Source organism: Diadema antillarum, unplaced genomic scaffold (genome assembly GCF_040938485.1).
Source record: "Diadema antillarum isolate AM-2024a unplaced genomic scaffold, OU_Dant_1.0 seq00000372_RagTag, whole genome shotgun sequence".
Taxonomy (NCBI): domain Eukaryota; kingdom Metazoa; phylum Echinodermata; class Echinoidea; order Diadematoida; family Diadematidae; genus Diadema; species Diadema antillarum.
The window spans coordinates 35285-61486 of NW_027271372.1; the positions used below are offsets into that span (position 1 = coordinate 35285).

At 39.9% G+C, this 26202-nt stretch overlaps 1 protein-coding gene across 1 annotated transcript; it reads left to right on the plus strand.

Annotated features, from left to right (window-relative positions):
* Positions 1 to 1823: 1823 nt before the first annotated feature.
* Positions 1824 to 25242, plus strand: LOC139731438 (exosome RNA helicase MTR4-like). The gene is made up of 23 exons (XM_071642323.1): positions 1824 to 1927; positions 5558 to 5644; positions 6298 to 6427; positions 6885 to 6997; positions 7583 to 7757; positions 8177 to 8267; positions 9252 to 9376; positions 10136 to 10234; positions 11903 to 12005; positions 12495 to 12706; positions 13347 to 13559; positions 14367 to 14492; positions 15170 to 15320; positions 16283 to 16455; positions 17092 to 17292; positions 18557 to 18667; positions 19408 to 19500; positions 20074 to 20169; positions 20496 to 20659; positions 21742 to 21904; positions 23610 to 23772; positions 24310 to 24414; positions 25190 to 25242. Exons 1-23 carry the CDS (start codon positions 1824 to 1826, stop codon positions 25240 to 25242), a joined length of 3051 nt encoding a protein of 1016 aa, XP_071498424.1.
* The last annotated feature ends 960 nt before the right edge of the window (positions 25243 to 26202 follow it).

The window sequence follows — 26202 nt, forward strand, 5'->3', positions numbered from 1 at the left end:
TCTCCCATTTCACATAGCTTTCCAGCGTATGATGAGGATTCAACAAACAAAATTTTTTTATGCGTGGTTTCCTTCTTTTCGTTATACATTGCATATTATATTTGTTCGGTTACAACGAAATTTCGTTAAAACGAAAAAAAAAACAAAAAAACTGCCGGTCCTGAGCATTTCGTTTTAACGGGAGTGCACTGCACATGAACACACACGAGATAAATCCCCTGTAATGAGAGAAAGAGGAAAGGTGAGTTATGAATGACAGGAATAGACTACCTTCACAGTGGACAGAGAAAAGCGAGAGGGAAGAGGAAGATGATGGGTCAAAACCAGGGCACGTGATCGAGGCATGAGATATAAGCTCCTCAAAATAAAGAAGTGTTACATGGAGTTGTGGTAAACGATAGACAATTGTGGTTAAAAATATTGCAAAAAGTTTAACTCATTCTGAAGTGTAACATTTCTTCAAAATGTCTTTAGTTCAATGGTAAAGGCATTCAAACTTAAAACTTCTTTTATACTATACTTTCAAGAGAAATCCGAAATTTCGGAACAGTAAAAGAAAATACAGATTTAGCGAAAATAGTTTGGTTAAAGGCATTGACATTTACTGGATTACCGGGTAGGATATGAAGGGACAGCTTCGTTTTTTTATGAACATAGAGTCAAAATACAGAGGGAGAAATTAAGCTTTTACATAAATTGTCCTAAGTGCAAACGATACAAATCGTAAATCTTTAAGATGTTGTTTTCATAAAATGATGTATCAGTATGGCATCTCCGTGATTCCTGGCAAATAATACAAAGAACTTCGTTTCCTGTAGTAATGATATTCTTTTAATTAAAGGTAAGATGGGGGGGGGGGGGCAATGACCCGGGAGGTAGTTACCCAGGGGGTAATTGGCGTGGTGCACTGTCCTGGGGTAATTTTCGTCTTGCTAGTTATAGGGGAGGGGGAGTTGTAGGCTTGCTTATCCGGGGTAATCATCCTCGGGAAGTTATCGGAGGGTGTAGTTATCGGGTGGAAGTTATCTGGGGTCTAGTTATCGGAGGAGGGGGTAATTAACCTGGGGATAATTATCCTGGTGGTAATTATCGGGGGGGGGGTAGTTATCCGGAGGGTAATTATCGAGGTGGGGGGTGATTATCCGGGGGGTAATTATCCGGGGGGTAATTATCCGGGGGGTAATTATCCGGGGGGGGGGGTAATTATCCGAGGGGTAATTATCCGGGGTGTAGTTATCCTGGGGGTAGTTACCCAGGGGGTAGTTCTCCGGGGGGTAGTTACCCAGGGGGTAGTTCTCCGGGGGGTAGTTATCCAGGGGGTAGTTCTCCGGGGGGTAGTTATCCATGGGGTAGTTATCCGGGTGGTAGTTATCCAGGGGGTAGTTATCCGAGGGGGTAGTTATCCAGGGGTAGTTATCCGAGGGGTAGTTATCCAGGGGGTAGTTTTCCTAAGGGGGAATTGCCCTGGGGGGTGATTGCCCTTGGAGGGTAGTTGTCCGGGGGGTAGTTGTCCTAGGGGGTAATTACCCTGGAGGGTAATTGCCCTTGGAGGGTAGTTGTCCGGGGGGTAGTTGCCCTAGGGGGGAATTGTCCTGGGGGGTAATTATCCGGGTGGTAGTTATCCGGAGGGTGGTTTTCCAGGGGGTGCTGTTCCTAGAACCGTACGTAAGTATAATATAATCGATCAGGTTGTGAACATAATCGATTCACCAATATTGTCAACTTGTCTCATGCAGTTTGCTTTTTGCGACAACGTGCGGATGGCGAAATAGAAATCCCCTCTTCCACGCCACGAAGGCTTGACCAAACTAGGGAGAAATAAAATGGCAGACGCGTTTGGAGGAGATCTATTCAGTGTTTTTGATGATGCAACGACATCAAAAGGAGAAAAGCCAGGAACAAGTTCAGAGAAAGGGTCAGATAAAAGGTATATAGACGAAAAAGTTAAATAAGTTAGACTGCGAGTTTCACACAGCTCAGTCCCATTCATATCTATACATGTTGTAGATGTGCTTGAAAATGATTGACGTGGTGGATCAGTGACAGTGGACAGTCGCTGGGCCCATGTGATGCGCATGCGGTACGGTGGTGGCCGCCGGCCGGTGGCGCGGTCGGTGGCGTGGCGTGAACCCACCGTGTGTGATAATCATGTCCTAAAACAGACAGAAAAATTCGTCTGTTGGGAGGAGTTTTTAAAATAATTTTTTGACATTTATGGCTCTCACAGGAGGGGATTCTCGGTCGGTTCTGTGAAGCCAGACGCAGTCTCCGCGGCGCGGAACATAATTACCCAACAAGATGCAGACCGATCTTTCGGTCAAGATCTCAAAGACAAGTAAAGGCTTAAAGCAAGTTACCCATTTTTCGACTGCCTAAATTGCGGAAGCAAAATAGCGTGCATGATTCGAACGCCTGCGCTCATTGTTCGACCCCATGTCCATGCTTCGAACTCACGACGTACCGCCGTGCCCCGCCTATGAATGGATTAGTGTGCATGTCACGCGTAGACGAAACTGTATACATCGCACTATGAGAGCGTGGTACTCGATATACTCCACGCTGTGCGAGAGATTCAACACATACACGTTGCAGTCGAACCATGGCGAATATCGCAAATTCTGGCACAGTGGCATGCAAAATATAATTTATAAATAGCGCGTAAACGCACGAATTATCTCAGAAACTGCTGCCATGCACCGTGGCTGTAATTGTGCACGCTGTACAGATTCAATGCAGATAAACGGACTAGTAACTTCGAAACTTGGAATGAAACAAGTCTATATGTGTTGTAGCCCGACCAGACGCTGTAGTACGCTGTGCGAATACAGCGTCTGACCAACGAAGCATGCACCTTCAAAGTGGGGAACCACAACACGACTACAAAACTTATTAGAATTTATACGTTACTCACGTTAAAGGACAAGTTCACCTTCATAAACAAAATGCAACAATATTAGTAGAACACATCAGTGAAAGTTTGAGGAAAATTGGACAATCGATGCAAAAGTTATGAATTTTTCAAATTTTTGTGTTGGAACCACTGGATGAGGAGACTACTACAGCTTGTGAGTCATATGCGTACAACAGTATAAAGAAAATGTAAAAGAAAATTCAACATATTTTCACTTTTTTCGCATAATAAAAGAGCATTTGACTTGCCTCTTTCTAAAGGCAGGGGGAATTCTATTACCCATAACATTTGTCGGTAACGAGTCAGGGGAATGTGTACTTTTTTCAAAAGATGGAATTTTGTGAAATTCTCTTTATATTTTCCTTATATTGTTGTACGCATGTGACATCTAAGTTATTCATACACTGCAGTAGTCTTCTCATCCAGCGGGTACCGCACAAAAACTTCAAAAATTCATAACTTTTGAACGGATTGTCTGATTTTCCTCAAACTTTCAATGATGTGTTCTACTAATATTGCTACATTCTCTCAATCCTTATGTTTATGAAGGTGAACTTGTCCTTTAAGTGCATGCTTGTATTACAGAAGGTTCATAAGTCCATAGAGAGCCCTCACGATAAGTCCATTGAACAAAAAAATAGCACTTTCTAACGCAGCAGAACAGCGAAGGAGTCCCTGACCATCGGGGTTCATCGTTGCAGAATTCAAAAATGGCGAGTGACTACTTAGCAAGTTATGCGTGGGCGTGCGTGGCTGGAAGTGCAGCGATCTATTGCGTGCGTGCGCTGTATGGTAGCAGCACACACGGTCGACAGATCGATTGAACTGCCGATTATCAGATGTACCGTTTGCACATGCTGCATATTAAATCATCATTTTTGGTACTGGTAAGTTGTAAAATGTGAATTTCAATTTTGATAGCATATATATGAAGTCTCATTATTATTTTGTTTGTTCGATGAGTTTGAGGTGACAAAAAATGAACTAAAGAGTAAAGTATCAAAATTCAAAGCGATCGCCATGCGATCGCTGAACTCTCTTCGTGTTTGTCGGTCCGTTGGTACAGCCCTGTCGCGCTACTTACAGCGACTGGGCTGTGTATAGTTATATGTGTTGCTATGCAACTTTACTTACCCATTACTTACCCGTTGAACTGCTTATGCGAGCTGACCTGGGACTGGGAGGGTCGCGACAATGATTTTGGGGGTCCGGCGACGTGGCCCACTGTTGTGCTCTTCGGAACACATGTGGCGGTAGTTGCATAGTATGAATTTTGCACTTGATTTGCGCCATTTTGTATTCATGAATTTCAGGGAATTTATATTCGTAAGAGTGGTCTATTCATGGGAACGTTTGAATCAAGGGTAACATGCCTTTAAACTGAGTCGAATATTGAACATTGAGATCTATTAGTAATGAGTATATGCTATAGTCAAGCTGTGATCAAATTTTTGATGGCTTACTATAGATGATTCTAAAGTTGATGTAAATTAACCATGCTGTCCATGACTAGACTAGTCAGTTTGCCAGACAGATATTTTAATTTTATTCAGTTACAGCAAAAGCGGCATCTGACAATATCAATAGAAAGAGATTGTTAATATATTCAATGCAAAATAATGAAATGGATGCTTTCCAAAATGCCACTGGAAGGATCATTCTGATCACCTGGTCTACGCAAGTTCATCCTTTGTTTGAACATGACTGATGAATTCTTTAAATTGCTATGTCGGGCAAGCTTAAATGCCTTCTGTCGCTTGAAACTAGTGGAGTGCCTAATCAACTGAGAAAGAAGAAAGGTCATTTGTACCCATGTGCCCATGAGCTAACCCCGAGCTGAGAAGATGCAAATAAGATGAACCGAAGGCGATGAATTCTGGTAATGCTCTGTTTTATTCTGAGGACAACTCGCCCTCAGTAAACTTCTTCATGAACATGATTTACACAACTATTATTTACATATATTCAAATTATCTATAGCAACCAATAGGACTAAATGGAACGGAGGACTTCAATAAAGTGGAAGAGTCTAATTCAATAAATCAACCAATAAGGGGAGCGTGAGATGATGGAAGCAGAAGGGAGTGATTACGTAAGAATGGGAGCTGTCTGGGCTCAACTCAAGAATCAGGTGTGGGATAAAATGAATGAACACACTTGAATGGAGAAAGAATGAAGGTGACAAAACTGAAGGAGAGGAAAGGTATCTGAAGTGATGGTGATGGAGGTGACTACTGAATTAATGTCAGACTGCAAGGCAGTGCTGAAAAGGAAACTAATGCAAATTAATACAAGGTCTTGACAGACAACAACAGGAGAGTAGACAAACCAGAAATACAGCAAAGTAAGCAACGACAAAATAATGGTTCTACACTGACATGGGGTATAAACCAGGAATGGATGGAGAATAGAGAAAGTAATCAAAATACAACACACACACACACACACACGCACATGGAAGATATGTGGTATCAACTTATTGATACTCTGCCCGAGGCAAATTCAGTGAGAGCTATTGTCATTCATATGACAGCTGGAAATTCCTGGTATGTGACATGCCTAGCCACGGGACAAATGTGAATGCAAAGCAGGAAAGCTGCCTACAGACACCACATGGCTTCATTGTTTTCATCTTTCGATTGTCAGGATCCCGAAGCGGTCAGCAGAGTCGGTGGCTTCCGACTTGGGGGAACCGAAGAAGTCCAAGACATCACTGCTCACTGAGGAACTCAAGTAAGTTACAGACTATGAGAGTAGATACTTCTTTGTTTGGCGATGGGGCTGTGGAAAGTTGTGGAATTTTCCGACAGTCTATGAAAAGCTTTCAAGATGTCATTTGCAGTTGGCATTTAACATCACAATATTAAGATTTGAGAACTGCCAAAGGGTGCAGGTTCGGGGAAAGAGAGAGTTTGCAAAATTTTCCTTGGCACCTACATTGTAATTAGCCTGATTGTTTGTAGAAAGGGCAAAGCTGACTATCTGTTACATCGTTGTTCACCTGTCAAATAGCAGTTATTGTTGTGCTCACTTTGTGGATGCATAATAAACAAAATCAATTTGTGGATCAAAGATGCCTAGAATAATAAAGTTTGAATTTCATTTGTAATATTTGCTTCTTTCCTGAATGTTTATCATGCAAATTTATAAATCAATTTTGTTTTCTTTTTGTTTTGTTAATTGTTTTTTACCTTCATGCATACCATATGCTTGTATGTGTAATGCTAACTGACTGACTGTACTCGGCATGAAGCTGCTGTATGTGATGCCAACATCGCAGTATATATTGATTGTTGCAGATATTCTTTAGATCGTGGCAGCAGGTAGCAGTAAACCAGATACTGTATTTCATTCATGAGTTTTCCTGTTCTCCTCTTAATGATTAGTTTGTCAGAAATCCTACCGCAAGTCAAGACTCACAATGTGGAATGCCTCGAAGGATGCACCCATGAAGTCGCCATTCCAATCGACGAGGAGTACAAACCCCTAGAACCGACCGGCAAGAAGGCAGCAAAGGTGAGCATATTTTTGCGTGTCAGCCAGTCTTCTCCTAAAGTGGATAGTCAAGTTCGATTTGACTCTCAGTGTTTTTTATTTTCATTTTTCATGTAGATTCAGTGTGTTTCTCAAGTTCTTGCTATTATTCCGTTGTATGACTTATAGTCAGTGTGAGGCTTGTAGGATATCTTTTAAAGGGAATGTGTAGTTTTGGTAGAGACTTATCTTCAGGTTTATAACATTTTTTTTTTCTGAGATAATGTATTCCTCACCTCAACCAAGAAATGTACAGTCCCTTTAATATTGTATCTGTTTTTAAATGTAATGTCTTGCTTGCTCCAACGTATAGCTCCTCATTGAACTCTGATCAAATGTAATGTCCATTCTTCTGTTGCATGATTACATATTGGCATGATTTTTGTACTAGTGGGACATGAAATTATCTGGCTATGACTTTTGTATTTCCCGCATCCAGGAGTACCCTTTCATTCTGGATCCATTCCAGAAGGAGGCCATCAAGTGTCTGGAAAACCAGCAGTCGGTCCTGGTGTCTGCCCATACCTCGGCAGGGAAAACTGTCTGTGCAGAGTGAGTGTCACTTGTTCTCATGTAGTGGTAGAATCAAATGAAAATCAATATATTTAGAAGCACTATAGATAAATCCGACTTCACAGCAATTTCACTTATGGTGCCCGCAACTGGGGGGCTTCCAAAGAAGATCAAAAACACTTTCAATGGGGGTTATGCAACGAGCCAGGTGTGTTGCTATGTCAGTGCATAAATTATCTTTTGTTAGGCATACTTGAAGCTTCCCAGTTAGAAATTACCATATTAAACAGGACTCAAACAGAATTGGTCTATAGAAAACAGAAGGTATGCTGTGAAAATGAATATATTCTTGTGAAATAGGAGTGAATTCTTTCTGTCTGCGTACAATAGTTGTTGTTGTTTTTTTCAGCATGTTTGTTAACACCAGAAGCCTTTGCAAATTCCTAAAAACATTTACAGCTGTAGGAATGTATAATGGTGCCTGCATGTTTTCTGTGCTTTTGGCAAAGGTAAGGAGAAACAAAGGTTGTCCATTGAGGCCAGAGAGATTAAAGTAGGTCTTATAATAGGATAATAATCTCTCCCTCTCCCACCTTTCTGTCTCTGTGTTATTCTTCTTCCAAGGTATGCCATTGCTATGTCGCTGAGGGACAAGCAGAGGGTCATCTACACCACACCCATCAAGGCCCTTAGCAACCAGAAGTACCGGGAGATGTTTGAGGAGTTCCAGGATGTGGGTTTGATGACTGGTGACGTCACCATCAACCCATCGGCCAGTTGCCTTATCATGACAACAGAGGTCAGTATCAAAGTTTGAATTGAGGTTTAGAGAAAGCACTTGTGAGAGTGTGACATAGGTTAGCCGTTTGTTTTATCATGAGCTGTAAAAGAGACATAAGATTGAAGCCCAGTTTTGTCTTGTTTTGTTTTGATAATCAAAAATCAGATTATTGTTAAGGTCATGTTCAGATTTAAACTCTCACTGTTTACACAATGATATGAGAAATGTTTTTAATGACTATTTTTATTATTATTCTTGGTACATGAATATTTTTTTGAGAGGGCAATTGACCAAATAGTTGTTTGGCACTTATAAGTTGGGTCAAAGTTCAGGGTCATTTTCATAAGACTGTCTGTGTCACATCTTGTACACTAATTGTCAGAAGTGTTAGACATATGTATTCATTTTATTGCATTGTGCATCATACTTTTCTTCAGATTCTGCGCAGCATGTTGTATCGAGGGTCAGAGATCATGCGAGAGGTCGGCTGGGTCATCTTTGATGAGATTCACTACATGAGAGACAAGAGTGAGTATGAGATGTAATGCTGTAGCAGCATACAAAGCTAGAGTGGAACACTCTTCTCTCTCACAAGTGGAGCTCAGGTGATGCAGTGAAGTGACTCTAAAGCAATCACTTTCTCAACACATTCAAATCCAGCATATTTTCTCTAATGATGTACTCATGAGCTGTTCATTTTACTTTAACTGGCTCCATGTATTTTAATTACTTGCATATCCAGTTTGTATGCATTAATTGCTTGCTATTTTGAGCAAGCCTCTGGCAAAATGTCTGGCCGTCAGAATTAATAATTGTTGGAGGGGTACTGTAAAACATGATATTTTAGTGGCATGAAATTTTTGTGGAGTGCCTCTCATATTCAATGCATATAGTGTAGACAAGGGCCTTTGCATGCATTTTAATTTTGTGAATCTTGGCTCTCACGAAAATCATGAAATTAGAATGCACTCGTGAGCACATTCCTTGTTTTACATTACACATAAAAATTTTTTCCAAATTCTTTCCCAAATGATGGCAACTCAAGTAGGTAATATGCATGATGTTAGTTTGTGCAGGAATACATCAACAGTCTGTCAAAAGTTTATGTCTGAGCAAAGCTTTGACCTTTCATGATTTATTCTCCTTCAGCATTTGTGCATGTTATCCATGTGTGTGTATTCTATATGTGTGTTTGTGCATAGATTATTGTGATCATGAACCATCAAAGAATTTGTAGTGATCACTGTATTAACAATGATCATTGGCCAGTTAGTAAAAATCAGTTATTTGTCAGTGTTTTACATGAGTATGAAAGCTTGTACAGTATGATGGCTGATGTCAATGAAGCCGTGTGGCACTACCATGAGCAACATTGACTAGCCAAGTGCCTTCACACCAAACTAAACAGAATTATTAGCCATGTTTACTTTAGAGTAAATGAGATAATGCATGTTAGCCACCTCATCAGAAAATTGAGACTTATCGGTGGTGTGGTTTGAATCCTGGATGTAGATCGTGGAGTGGTGTGGGAAGAGACCATCATCCTCCTACCAGACAACGTCCACTACGTCTTCCTCTCGGCCACCATACCCAACGCCAAGCAGTTCGCTGAGTGGATCTGCCACCTCCACAAGCAGGTTTGGAAGACAAATCTTTTATTTCTTTCAGTCAGTGTCTAACCCATAGAATGCCAATTTCCGACCTGTTTCTTGAAGTTACTTGCAATTTCTGTTACCAGTAGTAATGCAATGGCTGCAGCATTCACAGCAGAGACTTGTTGATCTCTAGAAGTTGGTGTTCATGTGACTGCTGCCAAAGAACTTGCAATCATTGCAGGTTGCTTCTATTGTGAAGGGCTCAACCCTGATCAGAATGTAACCAGTCATGTGCCCCATTGTGAAGGGCAGCATATTTGCTATGTCGTATTTGTCATTGTGCCAAATTATGTTTTCTTCGTACACTTACTTGGTATGTTAATTTCTTCATGTGTACTGTGATAGATTTATAATGTGCATAAATGTGATAAAAATGCCATGATTCTATATATTCTCTACTTTTTAATGTGTATATTTGTGTATTATATACTCCGTATATGCAGTGTATACTTTTCAAGCATATGACATGTGTTGGAACCTGTAAAGCAATTTTGTGAGAAAATGAATTTGTGATCAAGAACTGCAACAGTAGGATATGGAATGCATGTCAATCCATTTCAAGAAAAGCCTAGGTGACCTTTTAGATACAATATATTGTACATTACATTTCTATCACGAAATTTGTGAATATCGGTTGACTTTTCAAATTTGCGAGAATATAAAAACACTGCAATAGATATGGTGTATGCAGTATCACATGACTTTGTATCTATTTCTCTCTTTTTTTTTCTGTATTTCCAGCCATGCCATGTGGTATACACAGAGTATAGACCGGTTCCTCTCCAGCACTACATCTTCCCTGCAGGAGGCGATGGACTCCACCTTGTGGTAGATGAAAAGGTGAGACTGGGTTTCCACCCTGTTCAGAATGTAATCATATTCCTCATCTGTAGGTTGCTAGATATCCCTGCTGCAGTTTTGATTAGCAGAGGCATTCTGTTTTGAGACTGCTATGCACTATACAGTACATCCTGATTATTGTCCCCGCCGAACAAGTTCGAGCAGGGGACTATGAAACGGGCTCCGTACGTGTGTGTGTCCGTGTGTCTGTTCATCTGTGCGTCCGTGTGTCCGTCTGTCCGTCCGTGCGTCCGTGTGTGATCAAAATGTTCAAAATGCTACTCCTTCGCCATTTCTAACCCGATTTTGATTCTGTTTGCTTTATATGATAGCACTACATGGGAGCTTCAAAACTTCTACACAGAATTTCAGTTGTGACCTTTGACCTATATTGTACATTTTGCTTCAAAATGCTACTCCTTCGTCATGTCTAACCCGATTTTGATTCTGTTTGCTTTATATGATAGCACTACATGGGAGCTTCAAAACTTCTACACAGAATTTCAGTTGTGACCTTTGACCTTGACCTTTGACCTATATTGTACATTTTACTTCAAAATGCTACTCCTTCGCCATTTCTAACCCGATTTTGATTCTGATTGCTTTATATGATAGCACTACATGGGAGCTTTGAAACTGCTATACAGAATTTCAGTTGTGACCTTTGACCTTGACCTTTGACCTATATTGTACATTTTGCTTCAAAATGCTACTCCTTCGCCATTTCTAACCCGATTTTGCTTCCGTTTGCTTTATATGATGGCACTAGGTGAGGGCTTCAAAACTTCTACACAGAATTTTGACCTTTGACTTCTTTGACCTCTGACCTTGATTTTTTACCTGTATTGTACATTTTGCTACCAAATGCTACTCCTTCGCCATTTCTAACCCGATTTCGATTCTGTTTGCTTTATGTGATGGCACTAGGTTAGGGCTACAAAACTTCTACACAGAATTTTGACCTTTGACTTCTTTGACCTTTGACCTTGATTTTTGACCTATATTGTACATTGGCTACAAAATGCTACTCCTTCGCCATTTCTAACCCGATTTCGATTCCGTTTGCTTTATGTGATGGCACTAGGTGAGGGCTTCAAAACTTCTACATAGAATTTTGACCTTTGACTTCTTTGACCTTTGACCTTGATCTTTTTACCTATATTGTACATTTTGCTACTAAATGCTACTTCCGGCGGGGACATATATTACGCACCGCGTAATTTCTACTTTTCCTTGTTATGATTTACACACCAGTGTGTAATCACATGTGACTAATTCTTATACAAATTTTATATGTGAAAGAGGCAAAGATTTGAGATGCCTTCTAATTGGAATACAGGGTTTGTATGTTTGTTTGTGTGTTTGTTTGTTGGCATTTAATCTCCCTCGCAAGTCAAACTACATTCAAATGAAATGTTTTCTGCTTGTATCGATTCTGACACTCATTTATCAGGCAAAGTGCAGCATGAATGGATAGATGTGTCAGTTTCCTACTAGTCCTAATATGGCCCTTAATTTTAAATATAGCAGCCCGTAATCAGGCTGGGTATAGAGTTTTCTCATTCATACATTCAGAGATGCAACTATGCGACCTTTGACAATTATTTTGAAGTTTGTCTGTTTTTGTTGAATTGTCTTGATTTGCATTTCACTCTGTCAATCTTTCAGGGAGACTTCCGACAAGACAACTTTAACGCCGCCATGCAGGTCTTGAGAGACGCAGGCGATGCAGCAAAAGGTGACCAGAGAGGGCGCCGTGGTGGAACAAAAGGTACTCTACGATATTTGTTCTGCACTTTCTCCGTGCAGATGTCCGAGCACGTGTGTCAATGTTAAGAACGGATACGGTCTATACTGAATGGTCTCTACCAATATTGTTTGTGCAAACATGAAATACTTCTCTGGGAGAAGAGATCATGTGGTCTACATGACAGGCTTGTGCAACTTACTAATTAACAATAGAGTAATGAGCAGCAGTATGGGTAATAGAAAGATAATGCATTCAAGCCATTGTAGCCATATTGTTACTTTTATCTGTTTGTGAAAGTTTATCGACAATAAAAACTTCTTTTTTACAGTCTTTGATGCACATTCCTCCAGAAGTGAGTTATTCATATCTTTTCTTCCACAAAGACATTGTTTCTTGTAATTTCTCAGAGATCCTAATGTCATAATTATTTATTTTATTTTGTTGAGTTTTTCAGTTTTTTTTTTGGTTAGACATACCAATATTCATCACATTTTTTTTTTATCCTCTCAGGTCAGTCAAACATCTTCAAGATTGTGAAGATGGTGATGGAGAAGAGCTTCCAGCCTGTCATCGTCTTCAGCTTCAGCAAGAAGGAGTGCGAGGCGTACGGCCTGCAGGTCTCCAAGCTGGACTTCAACAGCCCGGAGGAGAAGACCTTGGTGGAGGAGGTCTTCAACAACGCCATGGACTGCCTCTCAGAGGAGGACAAGAAACTACCGCAGGTCAGAAAATCAGTCGACACGCTGTAAACGCCAACATTTTTGCAGTGGTTTTGCTTTTGCAGATTTTACACATAGGCTCTCGATCGGAAATATAACAACGGCAAAAATATTGGCAAAGATGGAAACAGAAATTTGCCCCACTCTTACTGTCCAAGGGCAGCACACTGGCATTGAAACATGAAATGATTACCAGTACGAGTATTTTTTTTTTCTGAGAGATTTAATCTCGTTTCAAGCCATACTTCAACAAAACAGGTTTGTATGAGAAGTTGCACTGACTTGTGAGCATTCATGATATCTTTTTTTTTTGTGTGTGTTGCAGTTGTCATGATAATGAAAAAACCACAAAGTGCATAATTAACAACTCACGAAAATGTCCGATCATCTGTCATTTGCGAAGATGTCAGCATTAACAGTACCCGATCAAGAAAATACCCTAATTTTATGCAGACAAATAAGTGGCCCAATTTACTTTCCATGTAGTCCATACCTGTCCTAACATAATTGAGATTGTGATCAATATGTGTGGGCCAAAAAATTCTGTCAGAGCAGACACAATTTGCCAGAATTCTGGATAGAACCAACTCTGACTGTGTGTGTAAATGGGATATCAGTTTTCGACATCCATCCCACTCTACAGGTGGAGAATGTCCTACCACTGCTGAAGAGGGGCGTTGGCATCCACCACTCCGGTCTCCTGCCAATCCTGAAGGAGACCATTGAGATCCTCTTCTCCGAGGGCCTCATCAAGGCCCTCTTTGCCACGGAGACCTTCGCCATGGGCCTCAACATGCCGGCCAGGACCGTCGTCTTCACCAACGCCCGCAAGTTTGATGGGAAGGACTTCAGATGGGTGAGTTTGTGAGGGTTGCCAGTGTTCATTCTCCAGTTCATGGGAACCAGTATGTTGCAATGTAATGATACTATATGTGTTACTTTAATGCTATTTTTTTTTTTTGCCTATGCACTTGGCTGCATCTTACAAGGCTCTTGACATAGGTATTTTGTTAATGCAAACACAAACATTGCCTTAAAGATATCAGACAAAACACCTTTGTATGAATAATGCCGTGAACTCCATTCCATGTAAAGGCCTCAGTGATACAATAAGGATTATCACAACTTGGTTATTTCTCTTTATCAGTGGATAGTTTCAGAAAGTGTGTGCCGATCAGCAAAAACAAAGTCAGGCCCAAAATTGTGCCTATTGGCAAATAAGGCACAAAAAGGACAACTGCCGGTTGAGAAAGATAAGGCAGTTAACGTCATAGGGTTAGTGGTACCTTAACGCCCTTATCTTTTTCAACCGACGAAATTAAACTTTGGTTCACTTTTAGCCTTTGTAGTGATATATTAATTTATTTGGGGAGGGGGGGGGGGTCATAGAATAATTTACAATCAAGTGTCTTGATGTTCTTAGAATATTTAACTCCTTGCTTCTCAGTGAGTGTGTGAAAGATTGTTTTGAAGAGGCTAGGTTTAAAAAGAAAAAATTTAGAGTGATGTTGAAGCAAATTCCACATTCATATTTGTTGTAACAGGTATGTTGAAGATGACTTCAGAACAGTGTATTTTGTAATGAGCCTAATATCCAGTTTGTACCATAATCCTTATATTTCGCCAACATGTATACAATATAACTGATGTTTCATCCTCTCAGGTGACATCCGGGGAATACATTCAGATGAGTGGTAGGGCTGGTAGGCGCGGCCTGGATGACCGAGGCATTGTCATCCTCATGATAGATGAGAAGATGAGCCCAGGGGTAGGCAAGACCATCTTACAGGTCAGTGAGCATTTCGTCTGTCCATCTTTCAATCTTAATGTCCTCCTTTATATTTTGGTCAACACATGCAATAGTAGCTGTGCCACACGATCCAGTTTAAGCGCATGGCAGTGTGATGTCATTGTTTTCTGAAAAACACTAAGTATATCATGGTTACTATTTATATGCCAAAGCTCCATGGAAAAATGAATGAATGAATTAATGGATGGATGGATGGATGGATGGATGGATGGATGGATGGATGGATGGATGGATGAATGAACAAACAAACAAATGAATGGAGGAAGGGCGAACAAATGACTTTTTTTTTTGTGTAGTTCCGTTTCAAATTTACAAGATTCCGACAATGCAATCTTACTTCATTAAAGAACAGTAACACGTTCGAATAAATGTCATGTTAAATCACAAAGGAGGAGACCAATAATTGTATACAATGGGCATGAAAATGATCATCCCATTCATTCTATTCATAGAGTGGATGTCAGAATACATTGCTTCATGAAATCCCAGAAACATAATTACAAGGTGTACTGTTTCATCTGTATGACCGTATTATACTCTGCCCTTTTCAGATTCTTTTCTTCTATTTTTTTTGTTGGTTTTTGTTTGAAATATCACAACTACCATTAAAATAGCTCCTTTGAGTAAATTTGACCTATGACCTTTAACCTCTGCAGGGTCAGGCGGATCCCCTGAACAGTGCCTTCCACCTGACGTACAACATGGTGATGAACCTGCTGAGGGTGGAGGGGATCAACCCAGAGTACATGCTGGAGAGGTCCTTCTTCCAGTTCCAGAACTACACCGCCATCCCCGAACTCTTTGAAAGTGGGTCCAGAATCCGACCTCTGCCTTGTAATTTGTAGTCTGTAATCTAGTACTATAAAGAGTTCAAAGTATGAATGCTGTGTAAGTAGCAGAATAGTGTCAGAAGAGTGGATTTCTCGTGTGAGATAACATCTAATCATTTCAGCACTGTTTTGATCTGTGCATTCTCAGTCTAGGGTGGATGCCAATTCAAATTATATGTTTGCAGGTCTGTGGTTTGTGTGCCTCTACACCAACAGCATTCAAAAATTATATGAGCCTTTGGCTGTAGACATTTTAATAATGCCAAGTAACTAAAAATGATTACAGATGCAGTTGTTGAAGCTGTTTATATTTTGCTGGTAAGTCCCTATATAAATTGTGCAGCTGTTTGTTTGTTTGTTTGTTTGTTTGGTGTTTTTTTTTGCTTGTTTGTTTGTTTGTTTTCATTGGTAGGTGCATTATTTCATGATTGGAGAGGCTTTATGCTCTGTTAAAAGGTGACCACCATTGTAACTCTGTATTCCTGTCTATGAAGAATGTGACGGAATAAGATATAGTTCATTGATTTACCAGAAGACTCCTGAAGTGGCTCTTTTTGAAATAATTGCTCTCTGCCCCTGTCTTTGTTCACTCTTTTTAGGACATAACAGTTTGATAATGGTAGTTGCAGTACTGTAAAAGTGGAAATTTTCGCGGTGTTGAAATTTTTGCGCATTACGCGCAACCAGAAACTAGCGTGAAAATAAAAGCACGCGAATATTTTTGCTTGCCATATGTTCCTGCACTTGGTGTCTTGATTCCGTGGAATTAGAAACACGTGAAACTCTTCTTACCCGGCCAAGCGCGAAAAATTAGTCGCGCGAAATATCCACTTTTACAGTATATGAATCATGTGGTAAATATATGAACTCTTTAATGATGATATACTATATTGTTCATGAGAGTAACTTTCCTTTACTGTATTCTGCAACATCTTTCAGAGCTGCGTAAGTTGGAGGAGGAGTACAATGCCATGGCGATTCCCCAGGAGGACAGCATCGAGTCTTATTACAAGATCCGGCAGCAGCTGAGGAAGCTTGCTGGAGAGATCCGAGAATTCATCACCCGACCCAAGTACTGTCTGCCATTCATGCAGCCGGGCAGGATGGTCAAGGTGAGAGATGAAAACAGCAACAGCAACAACAACAATTTCATACTGTAACTGCAGAAGTATTCTCTGTACCTTGGTATATTAAAGGGATGGTACAGTATTGCTTGAGGTGAGGATTCAGCCTTTATAATATTTTGCGAGATATTTAGAAACCCCTCCATAAAATGTTAGAGAACATATAATTTGATGAAAATTGATTTTGAAATGACTGAGATATCCCAAAACATGGTAAAATAAAGAGAGCCATATAAAAGTCATGGCTTGTTGCATTTTGTTAGCATCAATTTTTGTGTGTGTGTGTGTGGAATTACATGTTCTTTCATATTTCATAAGAGGTTTCTCATTATCTCACAAACATACACACAAAACAATTGGAAACCTGCACCCCCATCTAAACGAAAACTGTACCATCCCTTTAATATTCATAGATTTTGGGCTTCTGTTGGCTAGTGCGAATTCTGAAAGCAGTGTGAAACTGTCTTCATGCTTATACAAGTTTACTTTTAGCACACACTCACACACATGCAGACACCCATATGTACATACACACATGCTCATACCGTGATACCACTGTCATTATCAATACTCCTGGCTGAAATATATGTGTCTCATCTCTTTCGGTATCTCCCTCTGCTGCAGGTGAAGAATGGAGAGGATGACTTTGGTTGGGGCGTGGTCATAAATTTCCAGAGGAAGGCCAACCAGAAGGCCAGCAACGCCAGCAAAGATGTCCCTCTCTACGTGGCAGAGGTCCTCCTGAGCTGCTCCCAGGATAGCATCAAGAATGCAGCGTCCGAGGCGGCCCGGCCGGCCAAGGCGGGAGAGAAAGGGGAGATGACGGTGAGTGGGGCGAGTGCGTCATGGGTGCTTGGTAGTGGATAAGCAGTTTGTAAGCTGGTGGTAAATTGGTAATAAGCTGGGTGCAAACTTGTGGTAAGCTGGTTGTGGCCTGGTAGTAAACCAGTAGTAAATTGGTAGTAATCTGGTTATGACCTGGTAGTAAGCAGGTAGTACGGTATGTTGGTTGTAAGATGTTTGTAAGCTGGTAGAAAGCTATTAATAAATTGGTAGTAAGCTTGTGGTGAGTTTGTGGTAAGGTATTGATAAAGTGGTAGAAAGTTGGTAGTTCTGTGGCAGTGAGTGGTAAAAAGCTGGTGCTAAGATGACAGTTGCCTTTTTTAGTGAACTTGTAATAGTTGCTTCACAAGCTATGGATATTTTTTTTTTAACCAGGAGATAAACCTATGTTGATTTTCTCCAACCAGGTATATTAATAGGTCCATGAAAGCATATGGATACGAGTCTTGATCTCACCCAAAGTAATATAAAAGAAATCTTTATCATACACCACAACAGTGATGTTCAATATCTCAATGTCTAAGATGTAGAGTTAGTAAACATCACTGTTGTGGCTTATGATAAAGTTAGTCAAGGTTAAAGGCGTAATTTACCATTTGCAGATGAAACAAAAACCCAGCATTAGTGCTTTAGAATAGTTCTAAAATATGAGTTAGGGATAGAAACAACCTCTGTAAAAATTTGAATCGGTAAAATTGATGTGAAGTATTGTTAAATATACAAAATGTGAACAATAGTTATAATAAAAATGTTTCCAGACTAAACTGTCTACAGTTACGGTTTACTGAGAAAAATACAGACATCTCCTGATATTTTAGGCTTTATCATGAAAATTTTATATGATAGGATGTTTTGTGGTACAACAGACCTACACATATGCATTAAATGTCCAATCTTGAAATTTTTTAAAATCAGTGTTCCCAAACGTATACAGGACCTTTAAAAGTGATCAATCATTAAATGTGTTCAAAGACTATCTTTATTAACTGTAAACTCATAGCTAGTGTAGTCACTCAATGATTGCATTCTCTCTGACTTCACTGCCATGCTATGTTTGATACCTGCTGTTTCTATGGTTAATCATAAAGTTGAATGTCAAGGGGTTGTTTCAAAGAAGAAAACTTACAAAGCTTAGCTGTAGGTTCGATGACAGAATTACAACATATATGAAGCAAGCTAGGCAAATCACAAAAGATTGATCAGCTTTCACTGTATTTTCTTGACACCATGTTTGTTGACCGACCAGGTGGTTCCCGTCCTGCTGAATCTTTTGACAGACATCAGCAGCGTCCGGCTGTACCTGCCCAAGGATCTCCGGCCATTGGACAACAGGCAGAGCGTGGGCAAGTCAGTACAGGTATGTTAAACACCATGCATCTCTCCTCATTACTCTGGTAACAAGTGAAGTAAAATTGTAAAATTGTGATAACTTCTGAACCCGTTGAGGATGAGTCCTTAGTATACTCGGGCAAGTGTGTATGGGAAATGCATGTTATAGCAAAATCAAACTATCTTCAATGGGTTAGGCATCTTGGTGCAATAGCAAAGAATTTTATTGCAAATCAGAAGATTATGTATTGTGAAGTAGCAATATACTCTGAGTAAATATTATTTGATCACATTGATTAATGAACTGCACGACAAGATGATTAAAACCACAAGCATTGTTAGTGTACGATGTCAATTCTTGAACTTTTTTCTTCCCTGTTGGCCAAATGTGCAAAATCAATGTCCATGGATTATTTATTTATTTATTTATTCATTCATTCATACATTCATTCATTCATTCATTCATTCATTCATTCATCCATCCATCCATCCATCCATCCATCCATCCATCCACCCATCCACCCATCATCCCTCCATCCATCCATCCACCCATCCATTCATCCATTCAACCATTCATCCATTCATTCATTCATTCGTTCATTCGTTCATTCGTTCATTCGTTCATTCGTTCATTCGTTCATTCGTTCATTCGTTCATTCGTTCATTCGTTCATTCGTTCATTCGTTCATTCATTCATTCATTCATTCATATAAATGTATCTAACTCACGATATTCATTGTTGTTTTTTGTGTTTCTTTCGCTGTTCAGGAAGTGCAGAGGAGATTTCCAGATGGTCTGCCACTCCTAGATCCAGTGGAAGACATGGGTATCAAGGATGACAGTCTCAAGAAAGTGGTAGAGGTCAGTCACCACGGCAACGAAACTTCATAGTGATGACATTGTGAAAGTCAGCCAACTCTCAGATGGCTGATGCTGCAATCCAAATTATATGTATTTCTTCTGCCTGTTCAGTGTCCATCTATCTACCTAGAGGGCAATCACACATTATAAAAGAGGTTAAGTCTTTCAGTCGTGTAAGTGATACGTTTATGCACAATATTAATAGCATTGTAAGATGTTGGTCCGGAGAGAGTTAATCAGTGTCAGTGGAAGCCACCTCCATAACTTCCCATGGTATTTTGGTTTTGGGGGAAAAAAACATGAGGGTTTAAAATTTTGTCTGTTTCTCCTGTCTAAAAAGCTTGAAGTGATCCTTATTTGTGCATATTTTCGTGATTTATTGCGCAATATGATAAACTTAATTCCACACTCCTCAACAGAGCCATATTTCAACATTTGGAATAATGTAATGAGAGGTTTCAGAGAAATGTGATATTAAATACATTTGACAGGCTCTCCAGAAGTAGTTTTGTGGAGATGTTAACACAAACCTTGTGTCATGTGAATATGCTTTAACTTTTCTGTTTCCTTCAGAAAGTGGAAGCCTTTGAAGAACGCATGTATCTACATCCGTTACACAATGACCCCGAGCTGCAGAAACTCTACAGCCTCTATGAGAAGAAGGCACAGGTGGGTTAAGTCTCTTATCACTACAGACAAGACATTACGAGCTGGGTTTCTGAAATTATGAAATTTATCCCGATTTACATATTTACACTGACCCGAAGAAGCACCAAGTCCTTGTAGAACTAATACTTCATAGTTTTTCTTTTCTCTACAATGTTGATAAAGATTATATTCAGTAGACAAAGACTCTAGGGAAATGATATTTTGGTCGAGATCATAGTCATCATCTTGAACATATTTATAGGTTTTGGGATTTTAATGCACATGATAAGTTTTGTACTTTTTAAAGACTAATATGTGTTTGTTGCTACTCCATGTGAATCTGGCAGCTGGCGCAGCAAATCGTCGAGGCTAAGCGGGAGCTGAAGAAGGCGCGGAACGTGATCCAGATGGACGAACTCAAGTGCCGCAAGAGAGTGATCCGGAGGATGGGATTCGCGACATCAGCCGACGTCATTGAGACCAAGGGTAGAGTCGCTTGCGAGATCAGCAGGTGATATGATGTTTCCTTCATCCTCAAATCTTATTCAAAGCATTTTACTGGTTTGCCTATTCACAGCACTTTTTAATTGTGTTTTGATAGGATGAGGTCTGTTTGACTCCACATCCTAGAGACAGAACATGCAGGTATCATGATATTTTATAATACCGGTAATCTTTATCAATTCATCAGAAAGATACTGTACATTGTATATGCTATATATTATTCACACACAAGAGCATTAAATTGCTAAAATTGGAAGAATGAGACTCATGACATGCTTTAGAACAATCCACATTTCTATGTGACCGCTTAACCAAATTGATTGGGGTTTTCTGCAAAATAGAGTTATGATGTTATATTTTAAGACCCTGAAGTAGCACTTAGACAGGTTGATCATATTGGGTGCTATCAATTCGAAAATCTGATTGTAATTTTTGGGGCGACTTACTGCAGTATGTCCCCCAAAAAATTACAATCAGATTTTTTCATTGATAACGCCCAATATGATTAAATTTCTAAATACTACATCAGGGTCTTAAAATGTCACATTTTAGCTCTATTTTGCAGAAATCCCCATTCGATTTGACTGAGCGGTCACAGAGAAATGTGGATTGTTGTAAAGCATGTCATGAATCGGATTCTTCGGAGTTTAGCATTTTGATGATCTTGTGTGTTAATAATAGACAGAACTTGGACAGAAGAGATTCCCGACATCCTCTACAAAATTCCGTATTTCTCTTTGACCACTGAAGCAAATCGAGTGGGGTTTTCTGTAAGATGTGGGCAGTGAGTTATAGCTTCATACCCTGAATTTGTATTTAGATTGATTCACTATTTTTAAAGATATCATTGCGGAGGCCCCCGTTGTAATTATTTTTGGGACATACTGTATAGTTGTCATATTTTGTGAAGAAGTGGAGATCTGTAAATAATATATCCAACAAGATGTCACAGATTGTAGATCTGTTTGTTGCAATTTCAAGTCTTACATGATTAAAGTGAGGCAAGCATGAGGTCGTACAAAGAGATGCCACCATTCTGTAAGGTGCAGTAAAAAGCAGTTGATATTGTGTTTGGTGCCATTCTTTCAGTGCGGATGAGCTGGTCCTGACGGAGATGATCTTCAACGGTTTGTTTAACCCTCTGACGGCCGAGGAGTGTGTGACCCTACTCAGCTGCTTTGTGTTTGAGGAGAAGAGCAAGGAGACACCAAAACTCACCAGCCAGGTTTCAACGGCTCTCAGGCAACTCCAGGTGAGAAGGGCCGCAGCCATTCCGAATCTTACCCCCATTCCATACTGAATTCTGAAACCCCCATACAATTGATACACAGGCCACCAGATTCCCGTATAGAATGGGTCGAGACATATAAAAATAGTTTCTGCAGTCTTTGTTTATCTAACACAACTCCTGGTCATTATCAAACTTATGATATGTTTATCCAAGTAATCCTTCTTTCAAACCATATGTGACCCTGCATCACAAAACAAACAAAAAGTCGCCAGACGTGGATTTTTAGTTAAGAGCAGATTCTGAAAGGGCAGACTCTTAAGCTTTAAAATGATGTATAGCTCAACTGAAATGGACTCTCCGAACCTATCTAAATATTGGAAAGAGAGCACACATTCTGGAAAAGTGTGAACTGAGATAAGAGGCTCTGAAGTATAGGATCTATCTGTCTATTCAAGCGCGTAATCTTTAGCAAACCGTGCTAGCTGTGCGATTAATGGAACCAAAAACAGGATGTTAAAGGGGATGGCTAGTAACTGATCAGTGGGAATCAGTGGGAATGATGGAGGATGATTGTTCCAATCCTTGTGGGATTCATTTAAGAGTACACTATATATCTATTCTTGTGTGAAAATTATTTGCTTCAGAATGGTCTCATATTCAAGTAATGTGCAGTTTAATGTTTCCAGGTAAGCGTCCCTGGTCAGTGACGGGGCATTAATCTGCACATTACTTGAATATGAGACCGTTCTGAAGCAAATAATTTTCACACAACAGTAGATATATAATGTACTCTTAAATAAATCCCACAAGGATTGGAACAATCATCCCTCAGCATTCCCACTGATTCCCACTGATCGGTTACTAGCCATCCCCTTTAACCACTGGGGCAACAACAATGAAGGGATTATCAGATTAAGTTGAAATTGAGCATGCTGTATTAACACATTCTGACCATCATTAATATCAACTTTCAAAGCAGTAGCTTTATCCCTTCAAAATGTATCAGACTTGGAAATGAAGAGCGTGCAAAGGGTTGTCAAGAAATGAAGAGGGGCCTTTAAGACATACCCTCTCTCTCTACTCTACAAAAAAGAGTTGTAGAAAAACTGCTGAAAATGCACTTTCCCATTCATTTCATGATCCCAAACTTAAGAATAATGTAGAAGAAGGGTAGTTTCTTCAGAAAATCTGAAAAACTCAATATTGACTTAGTTGACCTGGTTAACGTTTTTTGAGTCCTCACGTAAAATCAAGGGGTGCGACTTTTTGTTCGTTTTTTGATGCACGGTCACATATGCTTACTTTCTGTGTGTGTGTCTTTGTACAGTATAAACTTGATTTAGTTTCAAGCTATCAAGATATGCAACTTATCAATCTTTGAAGAAGAGACATTGAATGGGTTCTCACCAGATTGGTGTTATCAGGGGTGACTGTGCATGAAAAAAATCATGATTTAGTGCAATTAACTTGTATCATTGAATTATAGTTGATAATGCCTATTGGAGAGGTTGCAAAGACCATCTTTTATGTAAATGCAGAGAATAAAATTTGGGTTAAACTTGTAGGGAAGAATGTTGAATTTCTATTCCAATGACTTAACCACTCTAACTACGCGTATGTCATATGATAAGAAGAAGAAGATTCCAATGATGTACTCCTATTCCAATGCTGAATTCCTGTCCCCCCCAAAAATGACCACTGTCCACCATGTTGGTCCTTCCCTCAGGACACGGCCAGAAGGATAGCCAAGGTGAGTGCGGAGGCCAAGCTGGACATTGACGAGGAGGACTACGTCATGTCCTTCAAGTCTACCCTCATGGAGGTCGTCTACGCCTGGGCCTCGGGCTCCTCCTTCTCACAGATCTGCAAGATGACCGACACATTTGAAGGTACAGGGCGACGACAGCTGAACCACATGATTCGCGACCAATGGCCACATTTGATTTAATTTGATTGGTATAGATTTGTACTTTTGCTGGATTCTGAAAACATTAAGTTCTCACACCTTGTTGCTGGTTGTTTTTCCAATGCCAAACATAGACATTTATCATTAAAGCTTGTAAAAATGAGTGTTGGATATTGTATGATGTCCATAATAGCAGTGAATGTCTTCAGGATACAGACTGGTCTTTTTTATTGGAGAATGTGATTAAGAGTCTATTATTGTATGAATTTGTGCATTTGAAGTTTTAAAAAACTTAAGTTTATCTCTTGAATTGCTGTCCAAGAGGATCGCTTCATCTCCTGGCAAGTACATGTACATTTATTCCAAAGTAGGATGATGGCTGTGTTCAAGCGAAAAAGTCTGCAAATGTGAGAGTTCTATCAAAGAAATCAAAGTAACATTCATGCCCACCTAAACTGCTTAATCCTGTTACAAGTATTGGGAATCAATGGTGTGAATAATTGCTTTCTGTCTGTCACAGGAAGTATAATCCGTTGCATGCGACGTCTTGAAGAGCTGATAAAAGAGATGTGTCATGCTGCCAAAGCCATCGGCAACACAGAACTGGAGAATAAATTTGCAGAAGGTTTGTGATTAGCTCTTCTCCAATATTCCTGACAATCTTACCGTGGTGATTGTCACTGCAATCTTGTGTGGATAGTGCAGACAACAATCAGAATTATTTCCATTTCTAATTATTTTCACAGGGGTGGTCATTTACATTATCAATTTTGTATTTGTTTTGTTTTTGTTTCATTTTGTTTTTTTTTGTTTTTTTTTGCCAGACAAGCGCACAATTAAATTTCAGTAATTTTCTAAAGCTTTATATGCACATATTTGTTAATTTGTAAATGAACAAAAGTAGGCTATGTCATCTTCAAACGCAATGTACTTATGCTGGATGAGCTCACACAAAAAAAGATTGCAATATTTCATTCACCCTTATTAGCTCTTGTGTAATTTTTCTGATTATCTTCCATAAAAAGGACTTCATGTAGCAAGGGGCGGGGCGCACGTGACATGTATTGAGTCTTGATTCGAAATTTTTTATTTTTTTTGAGGAAGTGAATACACAAATGCAGTTCATGCTTGAATAGATATCATGTTTTTGATATTCATGGAAGTGTATTTGCTGTTATACTGCATGCAGGTTTTACACTGTTTATGCGGACAGCACTGGGCTAATGGTGTTTGCATATATTTCTCAAATTCTCTGTTCAGTATTTATCAGTTTGTGAAACAAGTATGGATGTGATGATGGCTTGTGTTTTATGTGTTTTAGAGCAGTACCAGTGTTCAAATTGTGTGCCATTTGTTATCCCTTCTCCGCGCCCCCCCCCCCCCTTCCATTTGCTGCGCAGGTATTGTGAAGATCAAGCGGGACATAGTCTTCGCTGCCAGTCTCTACCTGTGAGATCGCTGTGAGAGTCCATGTGGAGTTCCTATCTGATTTAAACAAGTACTCAATATAGAGACTGTACAAGCTCACCTTCACTTGACTGAACTGTTATAACTGTGGTACATGGACCAAAGTTGATCCGTGTGAGCCAAATGGAGTGTACCTGTGGATGGTAAATCTTGACATACTGATTTGGACCATAGAGGGAGACGTGTGCTTTGAAAGTTGCGGAGAAGGGTGACAGCACAGTACGCACATGGCTGTGATTTTGACTGAGGGAAGTTGTCAGGTGGTCAAAGCAACAATCTTTGACATCTGACCCAAGTTCTCATCCCATCATGCTTTTCATCTGGAAGGATTGTGTGCAACAACATCTGACGGAGTGATTTAATGAAATGTGGAAGCTTCAACGACAGAGCAAAAACTCCCTACTCACCAACTTTGTGGGGTTTTTTTTAATGATAAAGAGGCAGTTATTCTCAATGTCAGTGGAGGAAAAATGAAGTGTAATGCTGAAATAACAAGCAGAGCGAGTGTGGCATTATTTATACCCTCCTCCCATGCAAGCTGTCTGTGTTACACACCATACATGTACATACTTTGTAACTACATGAAATATGAACTGGGAGGTTTTTTTTCGCGCATCTTTTTCAAGTACCGATACACAAGTACTGACACTCCAAAACATCTCATTCATGATTGACCTTACTAGCAACGGAACCCCAGTGGGTTTCCGTCAACCAGTTGTAACCAAGGTGATTTAGAAGCGACAAGGTCATGTGAGGCGTGTGGCATGGCAGCCAGCGCCACCCTGACTGGTAACAATCATAAACAGTAAACTGTCATAGCTGGGAGTGCTGTTGTACAAGGAGTCAACCGTATCTATGGTAAACTCAAAGGTAACGGGAGAGATGCTATTGGTATTGTATCCCATTTGTACGGCACCTTCAGAGTAATTTTAGCACTTTCTATATC